A 24,979-nucleotide genomic window follows, 5' to 3' on the forward strand; every position below is an offset into this window, starting at 1 on the left:
AGCCGAGTTTGCCCGAAGCGAGGAGTTTCGCACCCCTGATTATATTATAAAGAAGGTGGATTATTTAGAGAACTTAGGGACGCGTCAATGCTCTTTCTCTCTCATATCTATTTCATACTTAGTGGCGAATCTGCTAATAATAATATAATCTGTGTACGTGGAACCTCTACATACTTAGTTAAGATCAAAGCCCAAGGATTATACGTTACAGAAATAATACAAACAACCTGTGTTTCAAAATTTTATAAACTTAGTACAAAAGTCCATTGTAACCTTACGCCGTTGTAACATTTTAAGTGATAATAAGTTAACATTATTCTAGGCTATCACAGTTGCTCGGTAGGTTGTAAAGTAATAAATACCTAATTAAGTATTTCTATATTATATTTACCATAGCTTTACTACCTACCTTTCCATCTAAACTTATACATTTAGACAAATTAAATTTTATGCCAAAATCCTACATCTGAATCATAACCGTCTATTGCTACAAATCTTTCTTTTCTGTTTTCAATGTCAATAACGTGCATCAGCAGTAAATATTGACAATTTTGTGTATGTAGACCATTTGTGACTCGTATACTCTTTAAGAAGACAAATAATTGCGTGGAGAGTTGGCAATGAGAAAAGCCATACATTCATAGTAACGATTGAGCAGAATTGAGTCATAGTTCTAGAAGGGGGGGCTTGGGCGAAGGCGAGCGGGGCTTGTCGGGCACCTTTAGATCCAACACGGTCATCTCTTCACATCTGTAATCAAGAAAATCAGATGAGTTGAAACAAACGACAGCATAATGCTTAGAAATAAAGTGGAAAAGCTCACACCGTCTCGGGTGAGACTCGAACTCCCGACTTTGGGATGCCAGCCCATCACACTGCCAACTGAGCTACCGAGACTTACCCGAAGACAGCAAATATTTCCACCATATTCTTCATATGCGCCTTAGGGAGGAGCCTAGCGACATCTACCTCTTCTACCTTGGTATGTGGCTATGTGGGCGAGTTCGAGTCTCGCCCGAGACAGTCAGTTTTCCACTTTTCCTTTGATGTAAATAGGTCAAAGGATCCCAGTTATTCTACAGAAAGAATTACCGAAATACAATCTCTACTTATTAAAACAATTTTAAACGGGTTAATCACGTATTATTGAGCCGAATAAACGCACGACATGTAAATCCATATAATAGAAGCTCGCTCATCCTTGATAATCAAGATTATTCAAGATCGCTCCTATTAATAGTCGAAGATCCTCAAAAACTGATCGAAACATGTCGAGCGTTTATTCGACTTTAATAATACGTGAGTAACCCGTTTAATGTAATTTTGTATTGTATTGTAGTTCGGGCGATTTTCCGCAACTCGACGACTGGCGCCTATTTTGCGTGAAATTAATGTAATTTTAGTTCAGTTTAGTCGGTCAGTTGGTTTTGTACTAGAATAGATCAAGTATGTTATGTTACGTCCTATAAATTACAAAATTACTGTGTCTACAAAAGGATATATTATACTTAACACAGTTTGTTTCCAATATATACATTATTAGAATGGGTACAATATGCGCCAAAGGTTTTATAAGTTTCTTTTCTTTTTTTAATGCTAACATAAGAAATACCCTTACAAAGATTTTAACTTACATTTATAAAAGATATGATTTTTTCCTTAAAAAAGGTTACCGTAAACAGTCTTTCAAATGTTCAAACATTTTTAATCACAATAACTACCTCCATAATACCTACTTCTAAAACATTACAACGGAGGATAGGATACCGATTGAATAGTTCCCAGAGGAGGTAAAACTTGGCGTTCCGGTTATTTCAATGGAAGCCAGGTACTTGTAGGGACTCATTTCTATATTATGCATGATGTTATCCTGCGAATTATTCATAAAATATACATTTGCGAGTCACTTGAAGGGTAACAGGGGGTGTTATAATTACGAAATAAGAATTTTAATCTAAGTGCCATCGCCATTCTTGCCATTCCAATCCTCTGTAGGGTTTATATAATGAAAATAGTGACACTAGTTGCCTAGATGTCTGTTCAAGGTATTTTCTCAAGTGCAATGTCGAAAAAAATCTAATGTAGAAAGCAACAAACACAAAAATCGCATCCCAATTTTTTCAACATAGAAAGTAATAAAAATAAAAATCGAAATATATTCACCAGAAAATATTGCGGTCTTTTAATTTATAAGTAAGTAATACTTATAGGAAGACAAAGGCGTAGGTACAGTAGCTGTCAGATATATCAGAACGGCCAGGTGTCCCGAAAGCTTTGTGTAGCGTGTAGCTTTGCTCTTGTCGGTGGAGTAAATAATTGCCAATCCTTTCTTTCCTGAGCCAGTGTTTTGATTTGCTCTCACATCCGTGATTTTTGATTCTGGGATCACAACGCCTCTATTATGTTGTATGTTACAGTGCATGTTCAGATATTTTTGAATGCCTTGGCCGCTTCGATATATCTGATGCCGACTGTACCAACGAGCTGGTGACGTTCACATGACAAGAAAAGACAATATTGCAGGTGGCAATTATCCAATGTTCCCGGCAGTAACAGCACTAAGTGAGACTCGTTCACGAAACAAATAAAACAGCATTTCCGCGCTTTGTTTAACTGGAACAAACGTTCAGAGGCCAGGCATTCAATTAACCTGTCTTTAGCAGCTGCGGAAACACCGGCGAGTCTAGCCGGAAGGCGGGATAGGCTGGGAGTAGAAATTTTAATAAAGTTGTTGCTGTTCATTTAGATTTTTTATTGTTCAGATCAAACTGTTGCTTAAACTATTTTGAATTAATGTTGGATCTCATTCGCATATTTTGAAATGAGAGATTTTCCATTCCAGTAGTGAAAGAATTTTTAATAAAGATATTTAGGTCCGGTTTCTGCACAGTGAATAAATGCATATTTGTATGGACTGATTAGTGCGATAGTACAACTACTAAATATAACGTAAGTAGGTAAATAAGGTACGAAAACATCACTTCTCCTTTACAAAATATAAATACACATCAGGCAATGACGAGTCCAGGTGACAGAGCAGAAAGCGATACCTGTGTATAAAACACTTTAGGCAACGGTTTACTGTACAACTGATCTGAGCTGCGTGAGGTGAGAAATAAGAAAAATATTATCACCTCTCCTTAACAGCCTGTGAGTAGAATACATCAGGCAACGGCGAGTCCAGCTGACTGAGCAGCGAGCTACCGGCGCGGGGCGAGTGCGGCCCGTGCGTCGCGTTAGGCGAGAAGGGTATTGCGGCTCGGAGCGCCGCTAATACCAGCAGCATACCACCTGGGAAAGATAAAACAAAGTACGATTTTTTAATCCACGTAAGTAGCCATGGAGCAGAATCTACGGCCCTTAGCTAATCGGGGTCTTTGGTGGTAGACGATCGCCGTTTTTAGTGTAGATTTGTTTGTGTCGTGATTTAGTTTTCCTCCAAAAACCTGAATAACTGGTTCACTTTAAATTACAAGTTTAATTCGGTCTGGCTTGATCGCACTACATGCCACCGTTTTACTCGCAAGTCCATTATACTCATTTATTATTACATACCTACAGAATAAAAACTGGAGCCATTAAATAGTTCATACCGCAATTTTTACGATCACGGTGTTTTTATTACCGACATCGTAATCTTTTAACAGCACACTAATAAAGCTGACACGTATTGGAATAGTTACGTAAGTAAATAAATAAATAAATACGTCACGAATAGTAATGTTACTGCCAATATGTTCGCCTAAAAAAATGAAATGAGAACGAATTATTCATTCATTCCACTAATATTGCTCTGAGAAAAGAACATTTTCTGTCATTTATGGCTTTTCTAGTGCCCTGACCTATAGTCTGTATCTTTAGGTATTTAAAAGAATATAAACAAACCACGATTAGGTATTTTATTGGGCAAGAAAATTCTTCATGTTTCGTCCTAAGACCATTTCGTACCAGCACGGCATTTAGTAAATCCACCCCGAATACATGCTACCACAGATTATTTTAAGACAAACAAAATAAATAATCCTAGGCTGACACTGAACCAGATACCTAGGTAAAACGAGTTTACGAGTAGAATTACGTAGTGTCTGCGGGTAACTATTTGACTATTAATAAAATGGACGTGCCCAAACGTGCCGGGTATGTCCTTAAAGTACGTCGGACCCGGGGTATGTCCTTAAACTACGTCCGGACCCGGGTATGTCCTTAAACTACGTCCAAAAGAGAGGTATGGGCACTGTGAATGTCATCTCGCTTTGTGTGGTAGGGCACAACACAGCGAATGTCATTCCAGATCTAGAGCAGAGCCCAACTGGGGAAGTACCTCCACCTTACAGAAAACCGCAGCCAAATAACACTAGACCCTAATCATAGTGTTGTGTTCCTGCCGGTGAGTAAGGTTGCCAGAGCTCAACGAGGGTGCGGTGTGTTGACGACGGGGGACCTACGGAACTCACGGTACTGCATTTGGTCTGTATGGACGCGGCGTACAGGTGCGGCGATCAGGGAGACCCGGTGAAACGGCTGTCCGCTGGCCGCCCGCAGGTCAGTAGGGTTCCCGAACCCAGGGATTACTTAATCTCCGCCCTGGGAGGCTGAACCACCAACCTCGCGTAAAATCCTTGATGTAGTAGTCGTGCCGGAGAAGGAGACCGGAGTGGACCCGGCTGCTGCACCAGGGGGGGACCGGGGGCCCTTCCGTACGCCGTGCCTGTGAACCGCACTACCCTACATATTCCTTTGGCAGATCTGTTCTGTTCTCTTGTCCCTTAAGCCGTCAACGCCCCGAACCCTCTTTGTACACTCAACAACAACAACACATGGCAAATAAGGGTAAAAAAAGAAATGGTTTCTCAGCGGCATCCCCTTCCACACAAGTGGACTTCTGCAATATCAGGGGATTACACTCAAATTTGAGCGCAGTCCATTACCACCTGGAATCTGCGCAGCCGACCATCCTATTTCTAACGGAGACGCAGATATCCTGCCCGGCGGACACTGCATACCTACTATATCCCGGCTATACACTTGAACACAAGTTCATGAGACGCGCTGGTGTATGCATGTATGCCCGGCAGGAGGTCTGCTGTCGCCGCCTCCATGCCTTTGAAGACAGGGACCTGTCAGTTCTGTGGGTGCGTGTGGACTACAGCGGCCACACTCGTGTCTACGCGTGCCTGTACAGGTCTCATAGCGGAAACACGGAGACAACCCGGCTCTTCGAGCACCTGCAATCGACGACTGACAAACTTCTAGAGCAGTACCCTTCCGCAGAGCTGGTGATTTTAGGGGACTTTAATGCCCACCACGTTGAGTGGCTTGGTTCCCGGTCCACCGACCACGCGGGGAGGTCTGCTCACGAATTTTCTCTGGCCTATGGATTCTCGCAACTGGTACATTCTCCCACGAGAATACCAGACATCGAGGATCATACTAGCTCTTTACTGGACCTCCTGCTGACTACACGTCCGGACGGATATTCCATCTCAGTGAATGCACCTCTCGGTTCGTCCGATCACTGCCTCGTCCGGACACAGGCGCCTTGCGCGCGGCCCGATCCACCACGGCCAACTAGCTCGCGACGCGTGTGGCAATATAAATCAGCAGATTGGGACGGACTGCGTGAATTCTACGCTTCGTACCCATGGAGGCAGCTCTGCTTCACATCAGAAGATCCTGACTCCTGCGCAGCCAATGTTGCCGAGACCATACTGCTGGGAATGGATTGTTTCATTCCCAACACGGTAATAGCAGCGGGAGCAAAGCGACGACCTTGGTTTAATCGGCCTTGTAAAGAGGCTACAGTTCGCAAGCAAGCCGCTTACAGGGCTTGGACCAAGGCCGTAGCTAATAAGGATCCGAACGTTTCTGATGTGAAACGCGACTTAAACGCTGCCTCGAGGTCCAGTAAAAAAGCCATTGCCAGGGCTAAATACGATTTCGTCGGCAGAATTGGCGACAAGCTAGCGGGCTATCCCTCTGGGAGTCGCGCGTTCTGGTCGCTCGCCAAAGCTGCCGAGGGAAATTTTTGTCAGTCGTCTTTACCACCTCTGCGAAAAGCTGATGGTGATCTGGCCCACAGTGCAAAAGAGAAAGCCGATCTTCTTGGTACTCTTTTTGCCTCGAACTCGACCTTGAACGACGACGGTAGCGCCGTGCCGCCCACCATCCCGCGGTGTGCATACTCCATGCCCGAAATCTCATTCACGCAGAGGGATATTCGGCGGGAGTTGCTATCCCTAAACGTTCATAAGTCGAGCGGGCCAGACGGCATTCCAGCACTTGTGCTTAAGCAGTGTGCTCCTGAGTTATGTTCCGTGTTGGCGCGTCTCTTCACACTCTCTAGCAACAAACGGCATGTTCCATCTTCGTGGAAGACGGCCCTTGTGCACCCTGTGCCTAAAAAGGGCGACAGATCGGACCCATCGAATTACAGGCCTATCGCTATTACCTCCCTTCTCTCTAAGGTCATGGAGCGTATAATCAACGCAAAGCTCCTGAGATACCTAGAAGAACACGACCTGATCAGCGACCGTCAGTATGGTTTTCGCCACGGTAGCTCGACTGGTGATCTTCTAGTGTATCTCACTCACCGCTGGGCTTCGGCCATTGAGAGTCAAGGTGAGGCATTGGCAGTTAGCCTAGATATAGCGAAGGCGTTCGATCGGGTCTGGCATCGGGGTCTCCTGTCGAAGTTACCATCTTATGGATTGCCGGAGGGACTATGCAAATGGATCGCTAGCTTTTTGTCTGGCAGACGCATACGAGCCGTAGTAGACGGAAGCTGCTCCAATAGCATGGACATTAACGCTGGCGTTCCGCAAGGCTCTGTGCTATCCCCAACGCTGTTTTTGCTGCACATCAATGACATGTTGTCTATCGACGACATTCATTGCTATGCAGACGACAGTACTGGGGATGCCTATTACGCAGGCCGTGCCAACATCCCTCGTTCCGTGGTGCTAGAGAGTCGTGAAAAGCTTGTGTCGGATATTGAGGGCACTCTATCCAGAGTTTCGGTGTGGGGCCGGGACAATTTAGTGCGATTCAACCCCACCAAGACACAAGTTTGCGCGTTTACCGCTAAGAAAACCCCATTTACTGTGGTCCCACAGTTCGAAGGCACAGCCCTTACCATGTCAGGGAGTATTGGGATCCTCGGTGTCGACATCTCCAGTGACGTCCAATTCCGTAGCCACCTGGAAGGGAAGGCTGATCTGGCATCCAAAAAACTCGGTGTGCTCAATAAAGCACGGCGATACTTTACTCCGGGGCAAAGACTGCTGCTATATAAATCGCAAGTCAGACCCCATATGGAGTACTGCTGTCACCTTTGGGCAGGAGCACCTGGATGCCAGCTTGGACCCTTCGACTCAGTCCAAAGGCGCGCTGTACGAATCGTCGACGATCCCAAACTCACAAGCGGTATCGAACCTTTAAGTCTAAGGAGAGACTTCGCCTCCTTGTGTGTGTTGTACCGCTTGTACAATGGGCTGTGCTCTGAAGAATTGTTTGACATGATGCCAACGGCCGCTTTCTATCACCGCACCGCTCGCCATCGGCAGGGTGTTCATCCTCACACCCTAGCACCTAAATGGTCGCGTACTGTGCGGTTTAAGAGGAATTTCCTCCCGCGTACGCTTCGGCTGTGGAATGAGCTCCCTGCCGAGGTTTTCCCGAGGGGCTACAGTATGGGGTTCTTCAAAAAAGGAGTGTACAGGTTTTTAAAGGGTCGGCAACGCGCGTGTAATATCTCTGGTGTTGCAGGCGTTCATAGGCTACGGTAACTGCTTACCATCAGGCGGGCCGTATGCTTGATTGCCACCGACGTGGTATAAAAAAAAAATAAAAAAAAATACGCCCTTAAACGGATCCCCACTATTTTTGTTACAACCTGTATAAATGTGCTTTCCTTGGATAACTTATAATTACACCAAAAGCAAAAATATGTGTCTAACCCGTTCAATTCTAACTAGAAATTACGAGATTAAAAGATTTTTGTGAAGTGGCATCATTTCTAGAATCTTTAAAAACATTAAAAACTCGAGCTCTGGTCGATTTCGCCTTTGGAGTAAGTATACGTACCTAAATATATTCATTGAAGATAAATTAGTTTTGTACGAGTTATGCAGATTTAAATAATATTTCCTGAAAAATTTCCATAGCTCAGTAACTAATTTTTCAATTTCCAATTCTGATTAGATTTGGTTATTTCCTGCTTACCAAGCGCAAGTGAACGACCATGCTCTGACCTCGAGATCCGTAAAAATTATGGGAAATCGAAGTGTCCACGTAGATTGGTTCGGAAGAAAACAAACTCTCGTCTGCGCTCAGTTGGCACCAAAACAATCAGAATAACAGACTAAGCGCCGGCTTACAGTTTGAAAAAAAAAAATATATCGCGGGGAAATCCGGGAATATTGGGATGTGTATTTCTTTTATGTTTCGAAATCCCCAGTGTGTTAACTTCACTGAAATTTTGGACAAGCAGTCTCTGAGTTTAGTCGGTCTGTAGTTATGAAAAGCCCTCAAACTTTACCGTATTTACGAAATCTTTCGCTTTTATGTGTGTAATAGGTATTTTAGTTTTTTCTTAACGTTTCTTGGAAAAAAGTTACCGATGCGAATATAGGGTAGAAAAGACGTATTTTTAGGAACTTGGATTGGAAGTTACAGTCAGCTGTAAAAATACAAATGTTATTACAAAATACAATTCTGCTGCAATTAGTTGGTTATAGCGCTGGAATCTACAGAACTGCGCGAGCACGCCACGTACGAAATAACAATGCGTTCTTTTGATCCCAATCTGCTAAACCCAACATGTTTAAAAGAAAAGGGATGAAGTTCGAGTTTTTAGATTTTAGAAGACAAAGATAACATTTTATCAAATTTCCTAATCAGTGTCAAGTGTCAAGATCGAACTGCCTGCGGACGTTCTCATATCGTGCTTAGCTTTTCACGCTATGTGCACGCGCACCTAATGTCGGCCTACAACTCCCGCTCTTGTTCTCAGCTAACGGATTATAGGTTCATCTCTTTCATCCCTGCGCCAAAAAGTGAGGCACAGCACATCGATGGAAACAGCGTCGCTATACCCGCATCGTATCTTTTATATACCTGATAGTAGCCAGCAGCGTGAGGTCAGCGAACAGCAGCGCGGTGGCGGCGCACGCGTACGTGAACGCGCGCGCGAGGCCGCACGACCAGCGCGCGAAGTCCCAGCACCGCAGCGGCAGCTTGTACTCCCCGCGCCGCGGCGACACATCACGTCCACTAATACCGCTACCTACAGCGTCTCCAGTATATACCTGATATAGTGGCCAGCAGCGTGAGGTCAGCAAACAGCAGCGCGGTGGCGGCGCACGCGTACGCGGGAGCGCGAGCGCGGCCGCACGACCAGCGCGTGAAGTCCCAGCACCGCAGCGGCAGCGTGTATTCCCCGCGGCGGCATAGCACGTCCACGAACAGCGCCGCGACCCACATCGTCTCCAATATGAGCACGCATGCTGATCCGACGCTGCCAGAAAAAAATTAAGTTATTAGCCCATAGCTAACAATTAACGCGAAACGTATAGATACATGAGCTACCTAACGTACGTAAGTATAACGTATGCGGAGTGAAATCTGGACCAAATTCAATGTCGTATAAATAAAAGCAACATGGTTATTTAAGTTATTTTTCATAAATGTTCATGTATTTTAATTTAACAACGTTAAATGCAAGGTAAAAAAAATTAAAAACTTTTTTAGGAAACTTCGTATGCTCGATATATTTTACAATCTCGTCCGTTGGACCATTGGTGTTCTCAAAATAATAGTTACCTTGCCATAATTTCCATTTTAAGTGTTATATGATTATTACCTACATTTGTGTCGGTGTGACGTACCCACATTTTCAACGATATTTTTAGGGTTCCGTACCCAAAGGGTAAAAACGGGACCCTATTACTAAGACTCCGCTGTCCGTCTGTCTGTCTGTCACCAGGCTGTGTATCCCATGAACCGTGATAGCTAGACAGTTGAAATTTTCACAGATGATGTATTTCTGTTGCCGCTATAACAACAAATACTAAAAAGTACGGAACCCTTGGTGGGCGAGTCCGACTCGCACTTGGCCAGTTTTTTTTTTTTAACTTCGGAGACGGTGACCTTAACTTTTCTTGAATGTTTGCCGATACTCATATCTTCAAGATATTTTTAACCAGTTTTACTGCCACATTTGAATAATCTCATGGCCTCTGTAAGATTTTGTGACTTCAATTGATCTCCAGGCTTTCTAGTGGTAGTTTTTTTAAAGAAAAAGGATGTGAAAATATTATAAACATATTAAACAGCTCTAACTCTCTTCCACAAAATGATCCACTATCTTCGCTTTCGACCACAGGGAAATATTAATACTGGAGAAATTACATACAGTTTCGCGATGATGTTCTTCTAGATTGACCACAATTTCAAGAGAAAGAATCCAATGTCCATGAAACTTACCGGATTAATTGACAGATATAATATATAGACTTTAAATTGGCAGTTAGATATAATCCCACCAAAAACATTTCATGTAAAGTGTTGCCAAGACTAGGCGCATAAAGCTTTTACACTCAAAAGCTATCAGATCCCGTAGTAGGTACCAAGACTTTTACTCTGTAAGCCCTAACTTTATTCGCTCTACCTGTATAAAGCCAACATCTTGGTCAAACGTACAGTACGGCTTGGCCGTTTCGTTGCTGTTGAGTTGATAAATGAGTTGATAAGAGTTGTAGAAATGACATTCGTTTATAGAATCTACGATGATACGGGATCATATATAAGCAGGCATAATTCTAAAATATTTTTACATTAGATGTTATAAAAGTTACGTATTGCTAGCGCCATCTATGTAGAGCCTATATAAATTATGTCAGGAATTTTATGTATTTTAAATTGTAAGTTTTTAGAAATTTTAAAGCATTATTATTATAATCGGAATTGTTTTTAATGACCTAAGCGTTAGTTAAGGTCTCCGATTCAGCTCACTCAACCGATTTTTGTGAATTTTGTGTTCTCATGTTTTTCGACTTAAGTACATATATTTGGAGAATATACAACATCACGGAGTCATTGTAGATCAGCGCCTAAAAAAGTATAGCGGTTTCGATATCATTAGGCATTTTTTTTGAGACGTACTTAATGCAGAAATTTCATCTATTTAGATATTTAATTTTTAATAGAGAATAAGTGGCCAAATTTCACCTAGAGACCTTGGTGTCGGTACATACCTACGTGCTATCGCAGTGCTGTTGGAAAACCGCGGCTTTGTAGTGCGACGTTTCGAGTTTGATCCCCAGACATGTATTTTTAAATTAAAATTTGAATTTAGCGAGTGCGAAGTGCGAGCTAAGCGTAGGTATTCGTTACAGTTGGGCAAAAATATTTTCTAGTCTCCGGCTGTTCTTCTGTATAAGTCGTACGTATTACTCAACATATTTTCGGGAAATTTTGTGAGCAGAATTTATTTAAAAAATATTAAAATAACTCACTTTCACACGCGAGTCAAGAGGTAAAGAAACCGGTATATAAATGAGCTCTCCGAATATGCATACATTGTTACGGATCTTACGGTCGCGTTACTCTGGTGTTTAGAGATCTCTACACGCATGCGAGTTTCTAAATCGTTGGGAACTGTTTGATGTTACTGTGACATCTGAAAACAAAAAGTCGTATGTGCCTGCAAACTTCCCATTATGATATGACTACATATGAATACTGCACAAACAAATTGTGCAGCACGATACGGCAAATTTAATATTATTAACAATATTTTGTTACGTGAGAATACGAGTCACATGAACGTCATCAATCGAGTATGTAATGTAGTTTATAAAACAACTGATCATAGTCTGCTCACAAAATACACATATGTTCCAAAATGGCTGTCATGACTAAACAAAACTGTAAGGATTCAAATAGGAAGGAAGTAGTCTGTATTTTCTATGACGCAAATTTCATGTGTTTCGGACATTGAAAATTAAGGTACTATAAAATTTTAAGTATAATAGGTAGCTTAATAAAACTTGGTGCTTTTGATAAGTCTACTGAGTACATGATATACAAAAAATTACAGCCCTCTAGCATTGTCCAAGACGAAGCTACGAGGGTTCGAAAATACGGCGAAACGTGCCGAGAAAAGATATGCACTGCCTTTTGCCCTTTGTCTCGTCTTGGCGGGGGCACGGCCGTGCCCCCGGATTACATTTTAATTTTTTGTTTACTTTTTACATGTTCAAAACTTTGTCCTGATTTTACTCCGCATGGCGCATAGTTATTCATTATCACTTTCTTATTAAATTTGTAGGTATATGCTTGCCAAATTATATTGATAGTATATCTATCGCGAAATTCATGGTTTAATTTCAAATATCACTTCTGATTTTCACGAGTCTCGACTTATTTGGGCTGTGTTAGTTTCTTTACACTCAAACTATCCCTGTAATGGTGCCAAGATCTCGTATTGTTGAGTTGAACTGAACGTAACCAGACAAAATGCAGAGTGGAATGTATACAAACTGCATTTATGTTGATGATTTTCGTATCGCGCCACAAATTTTTGTTTTAAGAAAAACAAATAATACGTCGACAGTGCGTCATTGGAATTTACAACAGACGATCACGGAAGATATTACCCAACCCATGTAAATATATATATTATTATAGGTCTTGGTCACTTTTTCTTAGAATATGACATTTATTTCAGTTTATATTTAATATAGTAGTGTCTCTACTTAAAATAAAAACAAAGTATTTTCTGTAAAAAATTTAATGCTTATGCTTATGTGTTTTCATAAACCTGATAAACCAGGTAGGTAAAGTACAAATGACCCGTTTTTGAAGTGGTATTCAGAATTGCCTAGAACACGCTGACAGTGTTTTCAAAACGTCTAACCATTCAACTTCCAATAACTATAATAATAATAACAAACTTCCATTAGATATAAAAAACGAAAAAATTGACAACATATTTAACAAAAAACTTACGAAATATTTATTAGAAAATAGTTTTTATAATATGCAAGAGTTTTTTGAAAGTTAAATTATGTTAGGTAGAAGATATAACATATAATAGAAATCTAAATATCTCATTAATGTTATGTTGTGATCTTATGAATGTTACGTGTATGTTGTGTTCATGTGTGAGCCTATTGTGTCCCAATGCTGGGCAAAGGCCTCCCCCCTCTCATGATGTTAAATTTATATATATGGGATATATTATGTAATATTATAGTATTAAGTTACGTGCTCAATTTGCAGTGCCCTTACAGGGTTCATAGCTAGATCACCATTTTAATGTAAGACCTTATTGTACCTATGAAAGCAATAAATTACTGATTACTAAACAGGGCAAAGTATGTTATCTTCATTCTTCATACAACGCACCGCGCTCGACTTTTATATGTGCGCCATAGTATCTATACGTCGCCGCACGCACACTCAAACAAAATCTCGACCCGTTTCCCGTTTCTCAGTGCGCCAGTAGAGATTCTTCGGCGACGCATATGGCGCACACATACAAGTCGCGCGCGGTGCGTTTGTATGAAGATAACATACTTTGCCCTGTTTATACTAACACCATAAATTGAAGTTAAATATGAAAATGACGTACTCACAGCAAGCCCGGCCCTGATGCCCCTCGCCCTAATACCACGAGTTCGGAACCGGCGCCACTCATCACTGAAAAAGAAGAAAATCGTTACTGTAACTATGACACAATGTTCAGTTATCGATATTCCACTCAATGTTGCAACTTTAATTAGTTGTTTCTGTTTGTAACGATGAGAATCATAAGCTTTAAGTGCGAATATTATGCATATACTAAATATAGCACTTAGTGCCATCCTACGTTACGCTCATTTGCTCAATCTGAGATTATACAAATATGTAAGTAAAAATTGTATTCATTATTTTCGCGATATACTTTATTTATATTAAAACCCATCAAGGAACATTTCCATTAAAATTTTGCTACACCTGTCCAGCCCCGTTACCGTGCACTCCTTCCTAAAAGATGCGGCTTGAATATTAACGATGATGCCAAAACATTTGTCAAAAACAACGTGTGGTTTATTTTCCACGCTGCCGCGCATGTTTTATTTACGTATTCATTCACTCTGATTCATTCCTAAAATGTTGGATAAAAAGAGTGTCTTACAAATTTGTGTTTTAGTAAACAGAATAGTTTTCGCAGCATTGTTGTTTTTACATACCTAGTCAGTATAGTCCAGAAAAGGTCTCAGGTTTTTTTCATGAATAAGTACTTATGGGGTCCACATCCGTGGTCACCTCACAAAAGAAACTAATCCAAGTTTCAGCACAATCAAAGATCAGCAAGTGAGGAACGAAGACAAAAATGTTATATTACAAAGTGGCTGAGTAAAACTTCAAGCTCTTTAGCACCGAGCTCCGACTAAGTTTGTCAGACAGATGCGTGGAAAATAGGGATCCAACTGACCGCGCCAGAAAACTAGCACCTAACTGTGCAAGCTGTTAGTCTTAAACTCTTTAGTCTTAAAACAAAACTACTGCAAACTACAATTAAGGCGAAGCGCTTTGAAAGAACCGAAGTTGCTTCAGTAAAATCAACAGTTTTTGGTTTGGAAGGAAAACTTTTGAAACATCTTAAATTTCCAACATGGGGCCAGAGTCACATTTTATAAAGTAACAAGTTCGCTGTTTGTACTTCCTTCTAACAACCATATTTATCGTTGTTTGTGTAAACGTGAGACGGTTTCATTATAACAATTTAATTTGAAATCAGGGCTTTCATTAGACATAGCGATTCAGCTGTTAATATCTATTAATTTCCGGGCAAACCTTACCTCTTCAATCATACATATAAAAACACCGATGTCAATGGTGGTATTTGACATAGGGTGGCGTCCGCTACTTTTTTTTAGCAAGTATAATGTACAAGTGCGATATCTGATATGATTGCATTACATCTTTGTCGCAGCCACGTCGCAGCATTGTTTTTCTGTTAACGCATCAATTGACTTGATTAACTTGATTGGTCACATTAATTGCAATGAACATCGTTTCAATCTCTGGCAACGTCAACACTGACGTGAATTGGTTTTTATTGTTTACGAGTATTAAGACCGTAAACAAAACAGTGCTGTCGCCAAAGTTTTAATGACCAAGGTGAACTTTAAAACGGTATTCAGTTTATCTGTAAGTGCGAGTCTCTTGAGGTGATAATTACCTAGTTGGTCACGAATAAATAGGGTAACAAAAAACTGATATGGTGACTGCTATAGTTAAATATTCGCCACTACATATACATATAGTAATTGGCCACTCTAACTATGTAGTGGCCAATAACTATAGCAGTGATCCTATACATATAACTATACTAGCGACCCGCCCCGGCTTCGCACGGGTAGTTCAACTAATTTACACAAAACCTTTACAAATTATACATATAAACCTTCCACTGTATCTATTTAAAAAAACCTCATCAAAATCAGTTGCGTAGTTTTAAAGATCGGGAGGATCGAGCGGAAAGCAACTTTGTTTTATACTATGTAGCGTTGTAGTGTTAGTGATATATTTATAGTTAGGTAAGCTGTACTTAGGTAAGTGTCGAAATCATCTAATAATTAACTAAGATCAACTATACTAGCGGCTTGAATTAGCGTTAATAACAATACATAGGTACGTATTATTAATTTGAAGTTGATTATTAAATTACACAGCAGGCAGTTAGAGGAAATCACAAAAGAAGCGGTTTTTTTTTAATTAGTCGCTAAGGTCTACTGGAACATTTAAATTCTTAGGACGACAAGAAACAATGGTATCGTAAACAGATAAAACCTTCAGGTAAGATTTATATTAACTCACTGCCTGGTGCCCACCTGGGGCTCATTTCTCGAACGATATTAGACTAATATTATTAGTCCACGAACTGTCAAATCATTAGTATATTAGTCTAATATTATTAGTGTGTTGTCACTCGTACGTCTGTCTGTCTGTCTGTCCGTCGGTCACAGCCTATTTTCTCCGAAACTACTGGACCAATTAAGTTGAAACTTGGTATACATATGTAAGTTTGTAACCCAAAGACGGACATGTAACGTAAATAAATGAATTTTAAACATGGGGGCCACTTTTGGGGGGTAAATGAGAAAATTCAAAAATAAAGTTTCTCAAACTATATTGTGTTATATATTAAATGAAACAGCTCATTGTGAGAATTTTTTTTTTTTATAATTTTAGGATAAACAATTTAGAAGTTATTCAAGAAAATAGGCATTAAATGACCATTCCCCCTTTATCTCCGAAACTACTGGGTCAAAAATTTTGACAAAAATACACAAAATAGATCTTTACCTTTTGATTACAGGAAACCCTATTAGAAATTGCAGTCAAGCGTGAGTCGGGCTTAAATACTTAGTTTTTGATCCGACCCCTACGGGTTTTTTAAAGACATTTCACTCACGTTTCACATAAAAAATACATTGTTTAAATTGTGTAATGTACGGAACCCTTTGGAACGCGAGTCCGACTCGCACTTGGCCGGTTTTTATCATAGCATCTTAAGCATACAGTCATTAGCATTTCATAGGGTTAAAATTATAGATATATACCATCTACTAAAAAAAACTTCTAACATGTAGAAAAAGCTCCAAGAGTTATTTATTTTTATTTAACATTTTGCACATTGTGAAAACTTAGCATGCCATTCATTAGGCGGCCAAAAAAACACAATGACAGGGACGTGACGAGAATTCAATCGAAGAAAATGAAGCAAAATGCCGCTCTCACGATATTGACAGTACAAAGTGATAAAAAGCGAAATTAGGGAACAAAAACTCTTAAAAAATACTACACCAAGCTACTTTTACCTATTCTTTGTGGGTATAAAACATTCTTATAAACAAAATATAGTATACTTATTAGTCTTATTACAGTTAAATTACTTAGGGCATAAATATATATACATTCCCAAAGTTTCAAAAATATGAGTACGTTATTACACCTTAGACAATAAAGACGTGTTCACATATTTTTGAGCCATTTGTCTGGATCGATATTTTTGCCTTTGACTGTACACCTAAACTAAATCCTATTACAATTCAGGGCGTGGTTACTTTTGCGGGACGGCCGCCGTTCAAATGTCAATTTTTATAATTGAATTGTAAATTGACATATTGACAAGCAGCTGTCAATCCTAAAGTTGCCGGATAGTTGCCGGCAATAGGGGTATTACTGCAACGTTCTGCCACCAGAGTGCAGCACTAACCCCTTTAGTAAACTATATAATAACCTATACACACTGCATACTGTACCTTTAACAAGTTTTTGACAAGTTTTTAGAGATAATAAAATATGACATTGACGCATCAATCAAGATCAAGGCGGTTTGTTTACAGAGGACCTACCGGGAAACGCAAATCAAATCGCATCTGCCTCTTTATCGCTCGAATATGCAAGAGTGACCGATCTTAGATAACGAAATTTCGATTTTCTTGTTTCGCGATAGACCCTCAGATTGTGGTAGTGGCGCATCCTACGCAGAATTTCGCGTAATATTCCCTATTATTCAGTATATCCGCCAACGGCTATGATATTCCTACTAAAACAGGGACCCGATTCTGATTTAACAATCTGTTACGTACGCTTTTGATCTTATTTTGATACGACCGTCAAGATCGCTCTCGCTGATTGGTGCATGCGAATGAAGCATAGACATAGTATAATAGTTATAGACATGAAACCGAGCGACCAGGGGTAAGAGAAAGACATATTCATGTATTGACAGGTTAATGTATGGCAGCATAATCCTTTTTCTCTTTCACTCTTATAAATTTCGGTATGCTCCTACCTATGCTGCCATAACCCGACCATGAAAAAAAACCCGCTCGGTGATAAGGACAAAGCATGGCACTATTTTCTCTTTCCTCTTATAGGAATTGCAATAAGACTATCTTTCTCTATCAAAGAGTGTCAGGCCCTTGGAATAAAGTGAAAGTTGTGCTTAAGATGCGCACCAATCACCAAGACGATTAGATCATCAAGGTCTTATCAAAACGAGTTTAGAACCGTAATAAGTTGTTAAATTAGAAATAAAACTATGAAAACGGATTATATCGCGTATATTGAATTTATAATACATCCCGACGTTTCGAACCCTTTACAGCGTTCGTGGTCAAAGGGTGACTGAGGAAAAATTACAAAGTGCAAAAATACCCACATACTAAAATAATGAACAATCATAGACTATAAACTTTAAGGCTGGTGGTTGTACATGCAAAATCGGTTCATAAGGCTAGTTATACACTACAATTATTTTCAAGTAAAGACTATATATATATATACACGCGATAAAAACAAATCAATCGATGATGATGATGATGATGTTAAATTAGAATCAACCTTAAGTCGAATGTTCGTGTAAAACGCAGTGGCGCCTGTAAACTAATTAATTTAGCATTACAGCGCTATATTTCCGTTAAGTGATGCTCTAACTTTCAACAGGTACTAAATACAACGTACAAATTACAAATCAATGCTTGCGTACTTGGGTACTGTGTGTGTCGTATCTCTTAATTACCTAAGTTATACTTACTAAACAACTACTACTAGGTACCTAGCTTAGTAGTAGCAAAATATTATGGTTAAACGTTGAAATTTAAAAAATAACCTGTTTATTGTACAAATATAAAAGGAACATGGCATATTTATTTTTGCGTCGGGGGTTAAAAATAAAGAAATGATAACGCTCATAAAAACTACGGAACCCAAAAAACGTTACTCATGACTCATGCCACACCAAGCGAAATGGTTTTGAGTAAAAAGCTGCCTTATAACCTGCCACACAGATTTACTGCTCTCATTTGTCTTTTCTGCTCCCGAAAGTTAAGAAGGTTGGTAAATGGTGATATGAGAGCCCAAAATTTTGATTCACCCGGAAACTACGGTATGATGGATGGCATTATCCACGTGTCGCGATTAGAAGAGACAGACAGACAGTCATTAATAATCAGGCTGTCACGTCAAGAGCCGTCGTCATATCCGTACAGAACCTATTTGCGACGACGGCGAAAAGTTATTAACCAGAAATCAGACTCCAATAACTTTAGCATTTAGACGGATAAAAACTTGTATGCGATTTTCGTTACATTGCAGTATTCAATCGATCGACTGAACTCATAGTACTCTGTTGTGACAATGTATCGAATATTGCATGCAAGTTCTTGATCCATCTAAATGGGGGATAGTTTTTAGTTACGTTTAGTTGGGGGGGGGGGATAGTTTTATTAACTTAAGTTAATAAAACTTTCACGAACGAATAACGACACAGACGTTAAAATTTAAAAAACCGTGATCAAGGATTTAAAATTTTAAATATAGGTGCCCGTGTCACGAAAGCTGTCTTGTAAATACACTTAACCCTCTTTCTAATGAAAGGACTTCAATAGGGACTCACAAGTTCCCCTGAAAGTGTTTGTGAAATTGGCCCCTGAGGGCCTACCACAAATATCTAAAATCGAAATTTCGTCATCTCCCTCTCAACCGTTCTTGCAAATTGTAATTGAAAGTACCTACAAAAGATAAAAGGGGTTCCCGACTATCGCACCGAGAATAGACGATAGTGAGTGACACACACATTCAAGATAACGAAAATTACGATAATGTCGGAAGTGGCGCGATGCATTTTTCTTATCAGTTTTCTTTTATACATTTCCATAATGTATGAACATAACTAGGTACAATAGGATGATATAATGTTTGACGATGACGCGGACAATTAAGGGACAATAGGGATAAAGATTAAAGCTATAGTTGGTCAAGCAAATCTAAGACTCCACTGTCTGTCTGTCCGTCTCTCTGTCATCAGGCTGTATCTCATGAACCGTGATAGCTAGACAGTCGAAATTTTCGCAGGTGATGTATTTCATTTGCCGCTATAACAACAAATACTAAAAAGTACGGAACCCTCGGTGGGCGAGTCCGACTCGCACTTGTCCGGTTTTTTCGTCAGTTACAACTCCACTAAACTAAGTGAGTTGGGCACCAGAAGCCGCTGTGTTTTAAATTTACGTAAACACATTTTTTGTCGCTATTCACACCACGATCTCTGCAAAAAAGAAGGACAATGGGCAACAAAGTTGATTATTACGATCTTTCGTCACCTCTTATGATAATACAGGATGATTTCTGACTCTGTAAATGATCCACATTATCATATGGTAGTATTTAATTATAAAAGATAATTAGTATAATTTTTCAAGTAGAATTAATCTTATAATAAGTAATCATGGTCACCCTATGACTTTTGACATACGCTGTATGGAAAGCAACAAGACGTCACATTGAGTAGGATGACCAAATTGTATGCAAAAATGTTTTATTCTACTTGTCAATTGAAAAATAATCATCATCATACAGTGGTACACAATAATTAACAACATCATCAGGCTCATCTTTGAATTCTGTATGATGTCTTGTTCTCTTGACCCCGAAATCGCCCTGTATTTGCAGTAGAAGATAATGACGAAAAAACGCCTTTAAACGCTAATTAATATTCACGCATTCGCCAGCTGATGATTATAACAAAATGCTGTTTATAAATTACCCGCTTTGAAACAGAGAACGATAAATATATATAGGTATAGATCAATAAATACATAGTAGTCGTTTTCATAAAAAACCAGCGGACACCGAACTCGTTTAGAATTCAGAATTATAACTGGGAAAACGCTGAAACGAAAAGGAAAAACAGTAAATTATGATAAAATTTTAAACATTTATGCAGTTTGGCAAGGCGCACTGCAATCTGTTCATGTCTGTCGAAGGTGCGCGGGTTTACGGCGATAATTCAGTTAAAAAGCCTCTTTGCCAAGTAGACATTACTTATTCCACATTGCTCGAACGGTACATTTTAGTTATCCAAAGAGTAAGTTCGGATGAATGATCTAGGTATACTCTTCCCACATATTCTAAAAGTGCCTGACAAACTTCCGTGTTGTATAATATCTATCACCTCGGCTCCTTCTTTAGCGTGTTTTAAAAGAAAACTAAAAAGTTGGCTTCTCGAGCACTCATTTTATGGGCCATCCCTTTATTCTTTAGCATCTTTTTTCGTCAGATTTGGATAAAATTTAATAGGTTTGAAAAACTCCTCCTCCTGATTAGCAGCGATCGGATTGAGGATGCAATTTGTGGTGAACGACCTCAAATACGTTATGCTGAACATGTATGTGACTCGGGATTTCCCGGGATTTTGGGAAATGGGTTGTTGTTAATAATTAATAACGTTTGTCGAGGGTTAAACTAAATAAACAAAATGAAAATGTTCGCTATATAATATGTCATTTATTTTACATATACATACAGGTACTTTAGATACAAAAATAACTCTTAAGCAGAAAAGTAATTGTATAGGTAAATAAACGAGTTACTACTTTCTGGAACAAAATTTAAAATAGATCTTAAAAATAAACATCTTAATAGCATATAATACAACACAATACCATACTAATTATATCCTTACATAATAAAAAATAATACCTAGACAAAAGGAATAGTAACATGACAAAAACTAAACTATATTGTACAGAATAGGAAACTGACAACAAACAAATAACCATTCAAATGTCAAATAATGAATGTGGGTAGGTAAATATAGTAGCCATAGTGGTAATTAATTATTATCCAATATATTTTTTTCTACTCGTCGAGTATAATCTGTGTATTACAACTTCACATGCAACACTACAACCTTACTCTTTTCAACGTTGGATAGTCTATGGCACTTCCGACTCAAGCATAAGAATTTTATCGATACGGTTTAGTCAATTATAAAAATTTTGAAAATAGAACTTCATACATTTCGAGGAGACGATTCAATGCATCTGCTTTGTGATTGGTTGGCCAACAAAAACATTTTATTTTATGTTGTAGTAGAAACAATTGCTTCATAAGTCAGAAACGCGCATGTGACACCCTTCATATAGCAATATCCATACCCTACGAAAACCACTTAGCGTTGCTTGTTAGTCTCCATAGGCTACGGTGGCCAAAATCGAGAAAAAAAACTATCTTAAAATTGAATTTAGCAAGGAGCAGGTACCAGGGCCTCATGAGTTACGAGGAGGTGTCGTTGACCAACCCGCCGGGGGCGCCGGGCCCGGCGGCCGGGGCATCGGTATGAACTGTATGAAGGTATCGCGGGCTGCGGCAGCTCACGTATCTTAGCTGTATACTTTTGGTTTGTTTACCTATATGATTCTACTAGTTGAAAGTATTATTATTTTTTCTCGTAGAAAAAATATTGTATACAATAGTGATATAATCAAGCTTTTCAATCTCGTACCTTAACTTAAGCAACTCAGCAAGCTTCGTTGCTTAAACACGGTACTCGACTGAAAAGCTCTCTATTATATCACGATTGTATAAAATACTATTGTACACCGCTGACATGAACTAATATCATACAATAAATTAATTTGAATATTAATATACTTTATTTTTTTAATTTAGTTACCTACATAAAAAATTAAGAATCGCAGAATCGCGCGGTCGAATTAATCTAAATCGAAAGCATATGGTCATAAGAATTAATTTTAAGATAAATTTTGGTGAAAATTACACGATTAATATGAGTATTATATCATAGGCACCTAATTCATAATTAATTATACAAAGTAGGTAAGAATTATGTAAGCACGCAATGTATTACATTACAAAACACTGGGTTAATTTTTTTTGTTAAGTAGTTGTTTATTTTTAAGTGTTATCAGTATTTTATACTTCAAATACTGATCCCAGTCAAAAAACTGTCATAAAAGGACCTGAAATATGTCAGTCTCTTACCAACAGCCGTGATCAATCCCCACAACCTTGCCAGAGGCTGCAGCAGGCTCCACAGCCTCAGAGCCAGTGGGATTTTAGGAACAGGCGCTCTCCTACCAGGACTGGCTGCGTCAGCCCCAACTGGCTGGAGCTGGTCCGATGAGGACATCTCCATCTTATCGCACTATAATAGTCTCACTGAGCGTCAAAGTCCGTGACCGAAACCAGCGTCGGGCGTGCTTCGTACCAATTAATTGTATAATATTGACATTATCATATTTAACCGGCACAGAGCATCCACTTTTTATTAATTTTTATGTATTTTGTGCTAGCTCTACATTAATTTAAATTGAGCTATTTTATTACACACGCCGCTAAACACACCTTAATTAACAAGTTACTAAAAGTAAATTCAAAACGTGTCTAATTTGTATTATTTACGTGATATTAGTAAAATGCATCGTGCTGTGAATAGTATTAAGACAATCTGGCAGTTTGCCCTGGTACCAAAATATCACCGCCTTGAATTATTTAGCTTAAAATCAATCTTAAAGTTAATGTCAATTTATTTTTATAACGATTGTTTTAATTATCATTAAAATTCGCTACACATTTTTTTAAACCGCACTTTTTTCGCGTCAAGTATTTTCTCCGTAAGTTATTTGGCGCGTTTTATCGCGGGTGGATTTTTGTGGCGCGCGCGTGTACACGGCAGTGGTTGGCAGACTACTGACTATACTGAGATTACTGAGATGAGTGAGATGAGAGATGGGAGAAACATTTCAATTCAGACTTCAGAGAAGCAATACGGCTTCGTGATCTTTATGTATGCACAAAGATGACAAGAATTTCGCGCCAATCTCTAGTAGAGGTATTAGATACACCTACATAGGTATGTATGTACCACTACCTACATACATATATTATAAATCAGTTTTGTTAAAACGCAAATTATTGTTAAACTTAATAATAGTTTCTAACTAACAGGTAGTACCTAGTTAATCCATTTAGCCAGTGGGGGGACACTCCTGCTTTCGGGCAAACTCGGCTCCGTTCGGCTCAACATTGCTCCGAGCAATTATTAGGGTTAGCACAACTTGACGTCCCTTTGCGCGCACGACCACAGATAAGATAATGACTTGAATTTTGACAACCCTAAATAGCCGAAAGGGATAGTGCATTAGTGCCATACATTACAAAAGGGACAGCATGATTTCAGCATGAAATTTTTTATTTTTATCCAAAACCTATCGTGTGTGGTATCATACGAAAGGGCTTATTGAGGCGATTCAAAAAATATATCACATCATTACATTTCGGCCATTTTTTTTTAAATTGAAACAAAAAGAATTTTCGAAACATACCAAGTTTGGGCTCCTCCAGATACGATATGGCTGATTTTTTTTTGTACAATATACCACAAATGATACGTGATATCCTCATGTCTAACCCCAAGAAAGCAATTTTGAAAATAATTACATTAAGTTTTTTTTTTTAAATTTTTCAATTTTACAAAGTGACACAGTTCTACTTCAATACTTATTTCACGAGACTTATGGAACTATACTGCAGATACGGTACATATTAATCATAAAATGATACGTAATATCCATATATCCAACGGGAAATACCTCTTTAACCCTTTATCTGCGCCTTTTCATCAGTTGGTATAGTTTGTTTAGTTTATTTGTAGGAAGTGTCCTTTCTATACGGTACGGATCTCTAAAATCGTCAGATTATTGAAATAGACACTTTTGTAGGGTCCCTATCTGAAGCGCTCCAGTATTTTTTTTTAATTTTCTACTCTTCCGTATGACCACTCTACCTATGTAAACCGGTAATACCCTTGTTATCAGAGACATGGGTGTGCGACTTCTACCAATATCTGACGCGCAGACGCGCTCGAGTAACTCCACATGGTGTTCTTTTTTACATTTAAAAAAATCTGTAGACGCTTCCCTGCTCGCTAAAAAAGAAAATATTATTTCATTTTCATCACACGCTCAGTAAATGTGGAATTGCACGCAGGCTTAGCGGGAACTATAGAAAAAGCGTCTTCCCTAGGGAGTTATGAAGTTTCTAGTATTATAATTAACAGTTTTTTGTCTTTATACTTCATGTTTGTATCGCAAGTGTGATGAAAAACATTGTGAAA

The 24,979-nt window shown here is 39.1% G+C and overlaps 1 protein-coding gene across 1 annotated transcript; it reads right to left on the reverse strand.

Annotated features, from left to right (window-relative positions):
- Positions 1 to 228: 228 nt before the first annotated feature.
- On the reverse strand, positions 229 to 23,544 carry LOC134743555 (uncharacterized). Its single transcript, XM_063677057.1, has 5 exons — positions 22,846 to 23,544; positions 13,638 to 13,701; positions 9,306 to 9,514; positions 3,135 to 3,291; positions 229 to 750 (listed from the first exon to the last, which is right to left on the reverse strand). Exons 1-5 carry the CDS (start codon positions 22,997 to 22,999, stop codon positions 666 to 668), a joined length of 669 nt encoding a protein of 222 aa, XP_063533127.1. The 5' UTR covers positions 23,000 to 23,544; the 3' UTR covers positions 229 to 665.
- Positions 23,545 to 24,979: the final 1,435 nt, after the last annotated feature.

This window comes from Cydia strobilella, chromosome 8, assembly GCF_947568885.1.
Source record: "Cydia strobilella chromosome 8, ilCydStro3.1, whole genome shotgun sequence".
Taxonomy (NCBI): Eukaryota; Metazoa; Arthropoda; class Insecta; order Lepidoptera; family Tortricidae; genus Cydia; species Cydia strobilella.